At 46.4% G+C, this 14,849-nt stretch overlaps 1 protein-coding gene across 1 annotated transcript; it reads right to left on the bottom strand.

Annotated features, from left to right (window-relative positions):
- Nucleotides 1-8,048: 8,048 nt before the first annotated feature.
- LOC133104389 (serum basic protease inhibitor-like) lies at nt 8,049-13,501 on the bottom strand. The gene is made up of 3 exons (XM_061210105.1): nt 13,409-13,501; nt 8,777-8,972; nt 8,049-8,095 (listed from the first exon to the last, which is right to left on the bottom strand). Exons 1-3 carry the CDS (start codon nt 13,499-13,501, stop codon nt 8,049-8,051), a joined length of 336 nt encoding a protein of 111 aa, XP_061066088.1.
- Between the last annotated feature and the right edge of the window lie 1,348 nt (nt 13,502-14,849).

The raw sequence follows: 14,849 nt of genomic DNA, 5'->3' as shown, positions 1-14,849 counted from the left end.
AAAGTCATACCTTGTAGAGAGAGGATTTGAACCCAGGGATCTGGCTTCCGAGTCTGTGCACGTGCACTCTGCTGCATTGTAAGCTGTAAACTATAGTGCACGTGTGAGGGCTTACACACCCCCAGTCTCTTCACTCACTCCCATACATTCACTCCCAGTTACAACCGTGTAGCACCAAGCCCCACCCCCCTCACTCATCCACACACAGACACGCATTCTTCCACTAACACACACACACACACACACACACACACCCCCTGCGCTCCACTTCCAGGGTCAAGGAGAAGGGAGCTGGCTCAATGCCCAGAAGCCCCAGGAGCAAGCCCAGCCAAATGTCAAACGGGCACAGAGCTGGGTGATGAGCTGCAGGGGACAGGAGGGGCTGCCTTCCTGGCACAAAGTCACCCTTTCCCTTGAGAAGGGCAGGAGCTCTCAATACCTAGCTGCCCCCGCACAGAAGGGCATCGGGAGCGGGGTACTCACAAATCAAGCCACTGTGTGTGGAGGGTCTACTCTCTCCTGAGACATTTCACATGTATGATTTCATTTAGCCTCATGTCAACCCTACAACATCTGGGATTCTCATCCCATTTTGCCAGCGAGAAAGCAGAGGCTCAGAGAGGTAAAGCGACTTGCTCAGGACCCACAACCAGCTGATGGCACAACTGGGAGTCTAGCTCAGGAGGCCCTCTGGTCCTGCCCCCTTCTTGCCTCAGTCTGTCCATCTGAGACCAGGGTGCAGCAGAGACCCCCCCCCCTAACGGCAGAGACTCCTCTTTTCTCCCCCCTCCCCTCTCATCTGTCTGTCTTTCTCTCCCAATGTCTTCCTCCCTCTGGTCCAGGTTAGAGGCCCCCAGACCCAGGAGCCCCCGAGGGGCCTGTCCTCCCTTCACCTCCCACCTCCCTGCTCATGAGTGACTGAGTCTCTAGTTTCAAACCTTCCCGGCCCCTGGGGGCATCTTCAGAGAAATCACAAGGCGGGAACATCACAGGGGTTGTATTCTGGATAAAGACCAGTGATCCCAACACTGTGGGACCCCAGGTCATATCTCTGCTTCTAGTCTTCAGTTTTTCCCTCTGAAAAATGAGAAACTTGGATTCCATGTTATCTAAGGCCCCTTCGTGAAATGGATGGAATGCACCCGGGGCAGGCAGAAGATGTTTATCTTTTTGTGACGCTGTGCCCGGTGAGAGGTACATTCATATCCAAGACTTGGGTGTCCACTTTCTGGCTACGTGATATCACAGCACCTCACTTTTTGGAGCTACATAGTCTTCCTCCTTAAAACTGGTGTCATGGGGCTTCCCTGGTGGCGCAGTGGTTAAGAATCTGCCTGCCAATGCGGGGAACACGGGTTCAAGCCCTGGTCTGGGAAGATCCCACATGCCGCGGAGCAACTAAGCCCGTGAGCCACAACTACTGAGCCTGCGTGTCTGGAGCCTGTGCTCCACAACGGGAGAGGCCGCGACAGTGAGAGGCCTGCGCACCGCAATGAAGAGTGGCCCCCGCTCACCGCAACTGGAGAAAGCCCTCGCACAGAAACGAAGACCCAACACAGCCAAAAATAAAATTAAATAAATAAATAAATAAAAAGTTGAACCTTCTTTTAAAAAAAAAACAAAACTGGTGTCATGAATACTGTTTTTTAAAGGATTATTTTAAGGATTAAAAGGAAAAGCATAAAGCACAGGTTCAAATCTGGCTAGAATATAAGTATTTTTAGCCCACACAACATTTTACAATTTTGAAACATTTGCCAGGATTTAACAGCGGGGAATTTCATATAAAAGTATATTTCTAGTATTGTTGGAAAAAGTGAATGATCTGGCTACACAGTCCTGCAATTTAACAAGAGCAGTGGGTCTCAAACTTGAGTGAGCATCAGAATCACTTAGCCAGTCGTTCAAACACACACTTGAGATCCCACCCTCAGAGTTTTGATCACTAGGACAGGGGTGGGACCTAAGTATCTGCATCTAACCAGCTTCCGGGGCTGCTGACGGCGCTGCTCAAGGGACCACACTTTGAAAACCATGAGCTAAGCTAAGTAGAGCTGCTCTCTTCCCATGAGGGGAGCGTTCCCCCCAGTTTCCATAATCCCCACCATGCCTTATGGTCCCCGCAGCCCCACTCCCACTCCAAATATTTCCGTCCACATCAATCACCTGGCCTGGAAGGAATTCAAAATTGTGACCCCTGGGCTGGGCTCACAGTAAGTGTTCAGTAAAAGGTAGCTTGTTCTTATTTAACCATCTTATGAAGTAAGTATTATTATTCCTATTTTACAGATGAAGCAACTGAAATTCAGCTAAGGGAAAGTGATTTGCTGGAGGAAAAACAGCAGAAAATCAGAAAGAAGACACTTGCCAAAAACTGTAAGTCGTGGCCCCGGTTATTTCAATATTACAAATACACAAACACACAAACAGCACACAGGCAAATGTATCTGATATTAACATAGATGATGCATCAAAGATTGTGGACGTGACTTCATGAGAGTAAAATCATATTTATCAAAAAAGGAAGAAAAGAAATAGAAAGGGAAAAAAGAAAGGTTAAAATAGGAGGAGACATGAGTCAGCTGTAGACATGCCCACTTTAAGGTGATTGTAAACAAGAGAACATTGAAGATCTGAGAAATTCCCAGGAACAAACAGGGTACTTTTCACCATACAATGGAGCTTTCTCCTCTTGGACTCTTGGATACATTCAAACTCCCTTCTCTCCATGGAAACTTCTCTCTCTGAGTATATGGGCTATTTTGTTGCTTTGTCACCTAGCATCTGTTTGTCCTTTTCCTGATACAGTAGCCTGATTTTGCTTGAGGAGTGACTCTTCCTCCACCCAGGACTGGTGGGATTGGGCCGCCTGTCAATCAAAGTGCCTGCCCTACCCCCAGACCAAGAGTGGCCAATCAGATGCTCTCCCTGGAATTTAATCTTGATCAAGGAATCCCAAAAGACCTAAAAATGGAGGTCATTCAGAGGCGGCCTGGGAAGACCTTAGTTCTTCCTTGCTTACCATCCTTTCCAAGCTGGGATCTTCCAGCACGCCCTTCAGTACGTGAGCTGAGCTAAATCATTAAGTGCTATGGCTGCCAACAGAAGAGTCCGAAAGGATCTCACTTAAGGGTACAATCAGGAAGGGAGAATGGATGCCCACTACATCCCCACACTGTTGTCACAAATTCCTTCTCTGCTTCCAATAGCCAGAGTCAGTTTCTGTTGCTCATAACCAGCGAGATCTGCTGCCTTTACCAGGGTCACCACCAAGGTCCGCATTTTTCTATCCAGTGGCCGTTTCTCAGCCATCCTCCTCCTCTAACTCACAGGTAAGCCTCTCAAGGCATAAATGCAAACAAAATTCTTTACCAAAATTTGTGTCCACTTGGTCTCAGCACACACACAAAAATGATGAAAAGCAGAGGTTCCCTATTTGAAGAACTTTGAATATTCTCTGGTGAATCTCTGGGGCTTTTGAATGCACAGATCTGAAACGCCTTGCAAGGAAAATCATGGGAGACAGAGAGTGATGAGTTCGAATATCAGCTTCTGCCAGTATTGGTTATGTGACCTTGGAGAAGGGCTGAAACCTCTGCGCTTCAGCTTGTATCACTCTAAAACAGAAGAAAAACTTATTAAAATTGTTGTCATATTGAGAGATGAAGATGTATGTGCAGGACTTGACACATAGTAGGTTGTCAATAAGCGGTAACGGGTGTTTTATATTATTAGTTCTACCTCTCTCAGAGTTTAAGTCGACGAGAGATTCTTATCGACTCAGTGACGTTTACCAGCACATCACGACAGGGAACTGCCTCTGCTACTTTTACCCTCTGAGGTACCAGCAATACCCACCTTCTCTGAGCCTCAGTTTCCTTCTATGTAATTGGAAGGATGACTCCCTCTCTATGGACATCATTCAAGGTCTATATGTGCTCACAAATGTATAACACTAGCAAATTGAATAGGCCGCACTGCTAGTAAATTGGCAGAGCCAGAGTTTGAAGCCGTGGACTCTGATCAAAGGTTTCAGTCATCACATATTTTATCCCTAATAAACATTTCATGAACAAGTGAATGAATGAATCAATGTCTACTCAACATCTCTGCCTAAGTGTTCTAGAAGCACCACGGACTCAACATTGACCAAACTGAATTTATTGTCCTTCCTTCTAAAGACTTGCTTCCCCTACCTTCCCCCAGAAGGCTGAGTGTTGTCCTTCATTCTACCTTTTCCTCACTCCCTGTGAGCAATCTCATAACAAAGTCTGTTGGTTGTACCTCCTCAGTTCTCAGATGAAAGTTCACTTCAGAATAAGATGAAGACACCTGATCATAGAACTGCCCCACTTCCTGACAGCATCATCCTGAGCAAAGCCAGCTTCCTGAAACTCTCCCGCAAATAACCTTACAGAAGCCCACATCCTGTAAGTCCTTCAAACATCCACTTAATGAGATGCCATATCATTCATTGTCCATTGCTGCAGTGAGTAATAAACCCAACTCGTTCAGTTTGTAAGTGGACTGTTTCTAGTGGTCTGTGGTTGGAAACATTGACAGGTATAAGCCTTTTTCCTTATTGTGTAATTAAGGAATGCAAAAGTGAGAGACACTGAGATATTTGCCCAAGACTGCAAGGTATTGGGCAACAGAAGCAGCTCTATCTGTGTTCTGGTTCAAAAACTACCTCTGTTTTTTGAGTGTTCTATGCCTCAATTTCCTCATCTGTATTGAGGCAGATAGGCTCTGCACTCCTAAAGTTCCTCCTGCTCACTTCCTCCCAGAGCCAGGAGCATGAAAGCAGTGTTAAAGTTGCTTTACTTGGGAAGCTGGGACATCCCTTTGGCTCAGGACCACTAGATTATGAACACATCATTCCCACAATGCCTTGCAGCTGGGAAGGTCTAATAATGAGCTGTAGTGCCTCCTGGGAAATACCTCAATGAGTCTTGGGTTCCTGCCCACCACCTACCTCCTACCCCCTCCTCTCAGCCACCCTCATTCAGCTGTTTAAATTTCCACACTATCTGATTGCCACAGCTCTTTCCCAACTGGGGGAAGCAAGTTGGGAGGGTGACCTGGGAGCCGTGATACTACTGACCATCCTCCTCTTCTTACACTAAATTCTCTTCTCCAACCCAGTGAAGGAGCACCTTGTGAGGGTGCCAACAATTGTAGCAGCCTCGGCATAAAATGTAGTGAACTGCAAAAAAGGGATTTCCCCCAACTTTCAGTTTTGACAATCTGAAGCTGGTGGTAGGAACTTAGCAAATGTTTTCCAAGAAACTAAAAGACACTTGGTGGGAGAGAGGGGTCCTCCCTTGATACCCATCTCCAAGTGTCTGTAGGACTGTTTTAGGACAAATGCAGCAGAATTGGTCAACAGGTCTTGGGAGCAGAGGCTAGACCACTGTTGAATGGCAGATCCAGAAGGGAGAAGGACTCCTTTTGGTTCAGTGGAACAAACCACTGTTCTATTGATGAGTGCTGCCATCTGACACCTGATGCCCAAGAGAAAATGAGATCTGCATAGGAGGTGGTATGAAAACAGAGGTTGAAAGAATCTATAGGAAATGGAAGATACAATAAGAAAGACAGATATATAGAAGTATTGAAGATCATTTCAATAAACCAGTAAATAGATTAAAAAACAATATATAAAAGCTATCATAACAGAATAAACACTGAAACCATCAGTATGAAGATGTAAAGAAGGACATCAAAATCACAAAATGTGGGGGATGGAAGTATAAAAATGTAGATCTTTTAGAATGTGTTTCAACTTGAGTTACTTTCAGTTTAAAACAAGGAGGTACAGTTTTGGGTCAAAGTACTTGAACTTCGTGGTTACCACAAATCTAAAACAGACAATAAAGTCACAGAAAGTAAAAACAAAGAAACTCATGCATACTAAAAGAAAATCATCACAGCACAAAAAGGAAAACCAAAAGAAGAAATGAACAGAGAAAAACTACAAAAACAACTGGAAAACAAGGATTTAAAGGACAAATCCTATCAAAATACTCAAGACATTTTCCACAGATCTAGAACAAATGATCCTAAAATTTATACAGAACCACAAAAGAAACAGAATTGCCAAAGTAACCCTGAAGGAAAAAAATGAAGCATGAGTCATCACCCTTCCAGACTTCAGACTATACTACAAAGCTATAGTAATCAAAACAGTGTGAGTTTGACAGAAAAACAGACATATAGATCAATGGAACAGAATACAGAGCCCAGAAATACATACATGCACGTATGGTCAATTAATGTATGACAAACGAGGCAAGAATATACAATGGAGAAAAGACAGTCTCTTCAGCAAATGGTGTTAGGAAAGCTGAACAGCCACATGTAAATCAATGAAATTAGAACACTCCCTCACAACGTATACAAAAATAAACTCAAAATGGATTAAAGACCTAAATATAAGATGTGACACCATAAAACTAGAAGAGAACATAGGCAAAACATTCTTGGACATAAATCGTAGCAATATTTTTATGGATCAGTCTCCCATGACAAAAGAAATAAAAGCAAAAATAAATAAATGGAACCTCATCAAATGTAGAAGCTCTTGCACAGCAAAGGAAACCATTGACAAAACAAAAAGGCCACCTACAGAATGAGAGAAAATATTTGCAAAAGATGCGACAACCTGGCAGCTAATATCCAAAGTATACAAACAACTCATGCAACTCAATATTGAAAAAACAAAAAATCCAATCAAAAAATGGGCAGAGAACCTAAATAGACATTTCTCCAAAGAAGACCTACAGTTGGCCAAGAGGCATAAAAAGAGATGTCAACATTGTTAAATATTAGAGTACAGTAATGGAAATCAAAACCACAATGAGGTATCACAACACAACAGTCAAACTGGCTATCATCGAGAAGTCTAAAAATAATAAATGCAGGAGAGAGTGTGGGGAAATGGAACCCTTGTACACTGTTGGTGTGAATGTAAATTGGTGCAGCCCCCATGGAAAACCATATGGAGGTTCCATAAAAAACTAAAAAGAGAACTAGTATATGATCCAGCAATCCCACTCCTGGGTATGTATCCAGAAAAATGAAAACTCTAATGTGTAAAGATACATGCACATCAATGTTCATAGAAGCACTTTTTGTAATAGCCAAGACATGTAAACAATGTTAGTACCCATCAACAGATGACCGGCTTAAGAAAGGTGGTATGAAAATAGAAATGGACTCATAGACATAGAACACAAACTTATGGTTATCAAAGAGGAAAGGGGGGGGGAGGAATAATAATTTGGGGAAAATGACAAGCACAGGCCTGGCAAATGGCCAGTGGTCACTAAATGTGAGGTTGATCCTCTTTAGCTGGAGTAGGAAGCCCCCTCCCTCCACACGACGACAGGGAAGGGGGTTCCTTGGACAAGTGGACAATTGAGCCTCATGCTCCTTCCTTTCTCCGTCTGAGAATCCAGGAAAATAACCTGCCCCAAAGTTTGACCTGGCCCAAGAAGTAAAGGACAAAAGCGATCTTGTTGAGGTGCCTGTCACCCAGTTTTTGTGTATATTGGGGTGGCCATTAAAAGGTAGATGTCGCTATAAGGGGTTGGCTTTCTATACCTGATAGGTCTCAGTCTGAGGGCATGAAACGGGGAGGTGCCCACCACTCTGCAGAAGAATGAGAAGGACCACCATTTCCATGGAACCTATGGGTAAAGGTTCTTAGCTGCAAACAACGGAATCCATTCCAGTTAGTTTAATTAGAATATGAATTTATTTAAAAATGAGGCCAGACTATTTGAAGCCACAGACGTTGGACATCAATGTGGGGGAGGGACTTCTTTAGTGAAAATACCTCTCCCACCACCAACGCTGAGAACTGGATGCCAGAAATTCTACTTATGCCAGAAATTCTACTTTTGCCAGCACAGGAGAGCAGAGATGGTGGGGTGGAGGATGAAGGTGAGGATGCAGTAAGGAAGAAGGTTAGGACAAGAATCGTGAATTCAGATCCCAGGCTCTACAGTCACTCCAGTCATGAGGAACTTTGCTCCTGCATTCATTCATTCCTTCCTCAAATATTTATGGACTGTCTCTTCTGTGCCAGGCTCTGTGTGAAGCGCAAGGGATAAAGAGAAGACTTGCTCTCATGGTGCTTAGAGCCAACTTGATGAGACAGAGCTAAAGCAAGTAGACCCATGGGGGAAGGAAAGAGGCAGACTTCTGCTGAGGAGGGTAGGGTTGAGAAAGCAGAAGAGGAGGCTGAAAATTTTCAGAAGCAGCCAAAGCCCAGCCCTGCGTGGGTCCTCCCTGGACTTCAGCATCTCGGGGGAGAATGGTTCACAGGTCCTCTGCAAAAGGAAACGAACTTCTGATTGACATCTCTGAAGCCCCAGACGTGGAAACTGTACACACTGATAGGTCCTAGACCATCCCAGAAATGAGCAACCATAGCCCTCCCAGGACCGGGATGACCAACAGGAAGTAAGTGAGTTTTCCAAGCCTAGGTCGGATGCTCAGGGAACACTGCAGACCTGCTCTATAGAGTGGCTGACTCAGTGTTCCCTTCTGAGAAAAGGGGAGGAGGCTCAAATTATGAAGACAGGGTTTCTAGGGGTGACCTTCTGCCAAGCTGGCCCATGGAGGACGTGCTCAGTCCATGGTTTCAAAGGACATTGCTGCCACTTCCTGGGAGGCAGAGAGGAAAAAAGTCACTGTGGGGGTGTGAGGGGTGTGGGGCCCCCTGAGCTCCACCTCTCTCCCCAGCCCTTCCCCTCCCAACCTGCCCTGCCCACTGTCTTATCCCAGGGCCTGATGGCACCACCGCAGGTCCTCACGCAGTCCTCCCCCATCTTGAAGTTGTTGTTCTTAGCATTGCAGCCGCCATATAAAAAGGTCTCGCAGAACCCGGACTTGGCATTGTAGAAATACCTGATGATTTTGGCCTTGCAGGGACCTGTGTATGGAGGCTCCAGGCAGAAGTCAGGCTGCAGGACTGCATGGATGGGAGGGGCTCTGGGTCAGATACGAGGATGGTTATCACAGCTTGCTCTACAAGGTCAACAACTGAAACCACCAGTTTGTTTGCAATAGGGAGTGGTAGGGGTGCAGGGATGTGAAATGTGAAAAGACCGTTTGATATCCTGCTTTCCAGGACATTATCATTAATGTTGTTAGGCATGACAGTGACAGGGTAATATTGTAAATAATTACATACCCTTAATGAATATTTACAGATTAATTGGCATGATGCCACTGATTAACTTCAAAAAACAACAAAATAAGAGGACATATATTAAAAATATTCTCCATATATTGATAATTATTGGAGCTGGACGATGGGTCCATGGGTTTTATAGTCCTATTCTCTGTACATGATTGTGTGGTTGAAAATTTCCACCATTAAAAAAGAAAGTGTTACCGAGCCCAAGCTCATCCTGCTGGCCGTATGACAACCAATAAGTTGGGAGATGGGTTGTTGGAACAAAGAATAAGGATTTGGATCAGAAAGCTAGCCGCAGGAAAAGAAGGCAAACTAGTGTCTAAAAAGAACCCCATCTTCCCTCAAGTCCAATTCGGTCCCTTTTTATACAGAAGAGGGGGAGCGGGAGGGGCTCCCTGTGGCAACGACAAATGGCTGAGCCCGACCACTGCGGCGGGGCGGAGGCTCATTGACAGTTGCTCGGTTCTGGGAGGGACCCGATGCTGTGCCGACCAATGGCTGAGTGGGGCTGCTATAGCTCCCTCCTACCCCACCGCTGTTACAAAAGTGTGAGGAATCATGCTGTAATGGAGTAAGGCATGGAAGAAAACACACCAGTGTGTTTACTTTGGTTACCTCATGGGGACTGGAATAATGGAATATTGAGGGAATAATGATATTGTGACTTATATAAGAAATATTAATTTGATCTTCATCCCATTCCTGGCACAGGGCTCCTACAACCGTTGGAATTTCGTAAGAGATGAGAGTAAAAAGGGAGTCTTTTATTATGTGAGGGAGGTGACTTTTGTAAAGCCCCTACCTAACCGAAGAATGGGGATTGGTTGCCAGGGGAACCAACTGCTTGATTAGGGGGTGGGAATTTTGATTCCCACTTTCCCCCTTTCCCTGCCCCCCCACCTCAGGCGCAGGAGAAGGGTTGGAGGTTGAATCAATCACAAATGGCTAAAGATTTAATGACTCATGATTATGAAGCCTCCATAGAAACCTCAACAGAGCAAGACAGTCATATTATTCAAGAGAACTGGGATCCACCCAGGGAACAACATAGGTACACGCTCCATCATGGCTCACCTGGACCACAGCAGCAGCCTGCCCATGGGCCTCTGTCTCTGCCCTCGCCCCCTAGAGGCCACTCTCTGCACTGCAGCCACAGGGACCCTGATACAACTTGAGTCCTATACCATTGCTCCCAACACCAATCCCTCAGTGAGTGCCCAGCTCTCTCAGAGTCAAACTCTGATTCTTATAAAGTCCTACAAGGCTCCTCACAACTTGCCCCATGGCCTCTCTGCCTCATCCCCTCCCGCTCTCCTTCCCTCCACCCATCAATCTTCAGCCACCCTGGACCTTGCTGCTGATGAAACACACCAGACATGTTTTTTTTTTTTTTTTTGCAGCCTCTTCTCAACGCCTCCTTATCACAGAGGGTTTCACTGACCAGTCTACAGAAGGAGCATAGCCTCCTTTATCCCCATCACTCTCTTTCTTCAAAACACTCATCACGACCTGACACAGTATTTTGCCCGTTCTTTATTGTCCGTCTCCCTCCTAGAAGGCAGATTATTTTACTATATTTCACTTACAGCTGTTTCCCTACACTAAGAATGATGCTTTTTAGGGACAAGAAGCATAAATATATGATAAATATTTGTCAAGGGAATGAATTTCCAATTTCCTACTCATGCCAAGTGCACAGTCATTGAAGAGAGTGGATATAGTAACATTCCTGTTAGTGAAATGTCTATTTGGTGATGAGGCATGTCTATATAATTATGAGACCACCTCTAACACTGTATATCCTAATAAGAAAATAATAGTCTGACTTGGGGGCAAGGGGAAGGGCCTAGAGTTTTGACTAATATGATACCAGCCTAGAAAAAACAGTCTTGGCCCAACGAGCAAACTCACGGAAGTACTGCATTTCTTGCTCTCCCTGCAGTTGCCTCAGGAAGGGAAGAAGTTCAGCTGTCACTCAACTTTCTGATTCATTTCTTTATTTTATTTTATTTTATTTTTAATGACTGGTGGAACTGGTGTGATAGGATCAGTGTGCCACGCTCCTTTTTCTTTTTTTTTTTTTTTAATTTTATTTATTTATTTATTTATTTATGGCTGTGTTGGGTCTTCGTTTCTGTGCGAGGGCTTTCTCTAGTTGCGGCAAGTGGGGGCCACTCTTCATGGCGGTGCGCGGACCTCTCACTGTCGCGGCCTCTCTTGTTGCGGAGAACAGGCTCCAGACGCGCAGGCTCAGCAATTGTGGCTCACGGGCCTAGTCGCTCCACGGCATGTGGGATCTTCTCAGACCAGGGCTCGAACCCGTGTCCCCTGCATTGGCAGGCAGATTCTCAACCACTGCGCCACCAGGGAAGCCCTCTTTATTTTTTAAAAATAAATTTATTTATTTATTTGTTTGTTTCTTTATGGCTGCGTCGAGTCTTCGTTGCTGTGCGCCGGCTTTCTCTATATGCGGCGAGTGGGGGGCTGTTCTTCGTTGCGGTGCGTGGGCTTCTCGTTGTGATGGCTTCTCTTGTTGTGGAGCATGGGCTCTAGGAGTGCAGGCTTCAGTAACTGTGGCATGCGGGCTCAGTAGTTGTGGCCCGTGGGCTCTAGAGCGCAGGCTCAGTAGTTGTGGAGCACAGGCTTAGTTGCTCCGCAGCATGTGGGATCTTCCCCAAATAGGAATCAAACCCAAGTTCCCTGCATTGGCAGCCAGATTCTTAACCACTGTGCCACCAGGGAAGCCCCTGATTCATTTCATAATAGAGAAATGATCATTATTTGACATAAATTTTTTGGGGGGAAGGTGGAGAGGAAATGTAGGTAGACAAGTCTTTCGGACTAAGACATTGTGGTGGAAAATGGCCATGATTGACCATGAAATGGGTAAATGCTTTACACTCATGATTGGTAATCCTTTCAAAGAAGTCACGTAACATGGTCCCACTGTTCAGGTAAGGAAACTGCAGAAGACTTGCCCCAGGACACATGGCATGTGTGTGGTAGGATCAGGACAAGATACTATCATGTCACAACCGATTTAATAAAGTACCTGATTCTGCCAGGAATTCTGAAAATGCAGATAACCAGTAAGGACTTCTGAGTGCACTGTCCCACATACAATAGTCCCCTGTCCCCAAACCTCACCCCAGCCACAAATTATAGAGAAGAGTGAGTCCGGGTTTTGTCCCTGACTGCAAATATGTGGTGTCCCTACCAACACCCACTGGGCGGCCCACAAGTCAATTCACTTCTGACACTAAATCTGCGGAGGGAGCCCACACCCCACAGGTTGAGGGCTCAGTCCCTGAGGACGGCCTCCACTTCAAGTGCTGATCACAAGCCCCGGTGTCACCCATACACGTGACCAACTGGCTATAAATTCAGAGGTTTCATGACCCCACCTCCCATATTCAGTAATCATTAGAACCACTCACAGAACTCAGGAAAGCCCTTTACTTACCGTCCCCAGTTATTGTAAAGGACAAAGCTCCGGGACAGCCCTATGGAGGAGATGCATAGGGCAAAGGGGGAGCTGGGGGTGCCGAGCCTCCATGCCCTCTAAGAACACACCCCCCTCACAATCCCTTCATGTGTCCACCTCCCCTGAAGCCCTCTGAGCCCAGGGTTTATGGGTTTTAATTAAGGGTTTGAGGTAGGCAATTTGATTGAATCATTGGCCATTGGTGACTGAACTCTACCTCAGTACCCTCTCCTCTCCCCAGAGGGGCTGGGGGTGAAGGTTCTAACCCTCTAATCGCCAGGTGGGATCTTCCGGCGTCCAGTCCCATCCAGAAGCTATCTAGGGTCCCATCCTTGACTCCTCTCATGACCTACGAAATCAGTAAATTCCAAGAGTTTCAGGAGGCCTGGGCCATGAACCAGGACAAGGATCAAATGTGAATCTTTTCTTTACATTAAAGTGAGGCTCAGGGACAAGGTCAGGAACAGAGGGTCTCAGAGATGGGGTCCCTGGTCTGGTACGGTTCGGTGGGTTCCTTTTTTTAAAATCTGAAACATAATGATTCCTTTTGAGAGTCATGAAATATCCCTGGAGTTACAACTGCCCAACTTCCCAGGAGAAATCCAGAGAGGGTTGTCAGCACCCACCCCACCCCTGCTCCCCAACCCTTCCATGGACTCGTCTCATTCCCTCCCACCCTGCCCCAGCCTGTAGAGGAGAGGTGAGCCGGGACTTACCCTGGGCCTGTTTGCTGGTTTCACTCCCCGGGTTCCGGCCAACAGGGTGCCCAGGAGGACGAGAAGGGCTGCAGAGAGGCTGACCTGACTCATCTTCGTGGCCTTGCAGGAGGGCTTCTGAGGAAAGCAGGGGCTGACAGAGCTTTTCACACCCCTGGTGAGCGGTGGGAACAGGGGATAAGGAGGGGAATGAGGAAGGGGAAGAGCTGGGGTCAGTGCTGTTCCTGGAAATCTCCCCACATAACCAGGGTTACTGCTTCTACTTGCTGGGGACAAATGCCCAGTAACAGCACTTCTCAAACTTGGCTCTGCCTGTGGGTCTTCTGGAAACACAGACTGTGATTCCACAGGTGGAATTTTTATCCGATTTGTTCCTCACAGAGCATCCCAGCACCTAGAGCAGTGCATGGCACGTGATGGCCGGTCAGTGGGTGGATGAGAGCAAATCAAAGGACAGAAATGAACAGCAGTGTGTTAGCTCAGGTCCTCATTTTCAGCCTCCTGCAGGTGTCATCACATCGGCTGATCAATGCCCTTCACTCCCTTCCACCCCCACCTACCTCAGAAGACAGGTGTAACATAGGGCCGCTTCCTGCATCCACTGAAGCAGCATCTCAACCCTATGGACGCAAGCTCTTTACCTGGCACTGGTCCAGGGGAATGGTGAGCTGGGTGAAAACTATCTCCATCTGGGGCACAAACGCTGATTTTCTGGGTAGAAAAAGAGTAAGGGGTGTGGGCAGAGGGGAAGCAGGGAGCTGAACACGTCTCCACAGCACGACCACTCACCGACCCTCCTGTGGTATCACCAACAAGAAAGCTGCCTGCCTGAGTGGATCTCAGGGGCTGGAGTGGATCTCAGGGGAACTTGGAAGATCACCTGCAAATCACCACCCACTCTGGACTCTCCACCACTGGTTTTGGGATTGGAGGACCTCAGTTTATGTCCCACCTCTCCCTTTTCCTAACTTTGTGGCCCGCGGCCAGAAATCTCCCACAGCTCCATGTCTTCAGGTGTCACATGAGATCCATGCTGCCCACGTCGTGGGGTTGCTGTAGAAGCAGAGGAGGAAACAGACATATATTCCTTCTCCCTGCACAAAGTCCTTGTAATAAGGATAATAGTGAGTTATATGACAGTTAACACTTAGTTCCTTTGATCAGGGGGTCAAATAATGGCAACTTGGGGTGGGAAAAGGGTAGGACAGGGGTAAGGTCAATCACTGAAGCAAGAGGGCTTTCGGTTACCTCTGACGAAGAAGGAGACCTATTTGAAGAGAGACTCTGACTCTCCTCTGGCACTGGGGGAACTTCCTGAGGGCGGACTTCTAGAAGGGGACACTGCAACAATCAATGTTATTTGTTCCTTTCTTTTCTACAGTCGACAGCACATTTAAAAAGCAGTCAGGGCCCATGGAAGCTGAAACTCTATGTGCTTCTA

The sequence above is a fragment of the Eubalaena glacialis genome, chromosome 13 (assembly GCF_028564815.1).
Source record: "Eubalaena glacialis isolate mEubGla1 chromosome 13, mEubGla1.1.hap2.+ XY, whole genome shotgun sequence".
NCBI classification, from domain to species: Eukaryota; Metazoa; Chordata; class Mammalia; order Artiodactyla; family Balaenidae; genus Eubalaena; species Eubalaena glacialis.
Note: the sequence above shows the minus strand (reverse complement) of the source record. Positions and strands in the feature narration are given on the sequence as shown.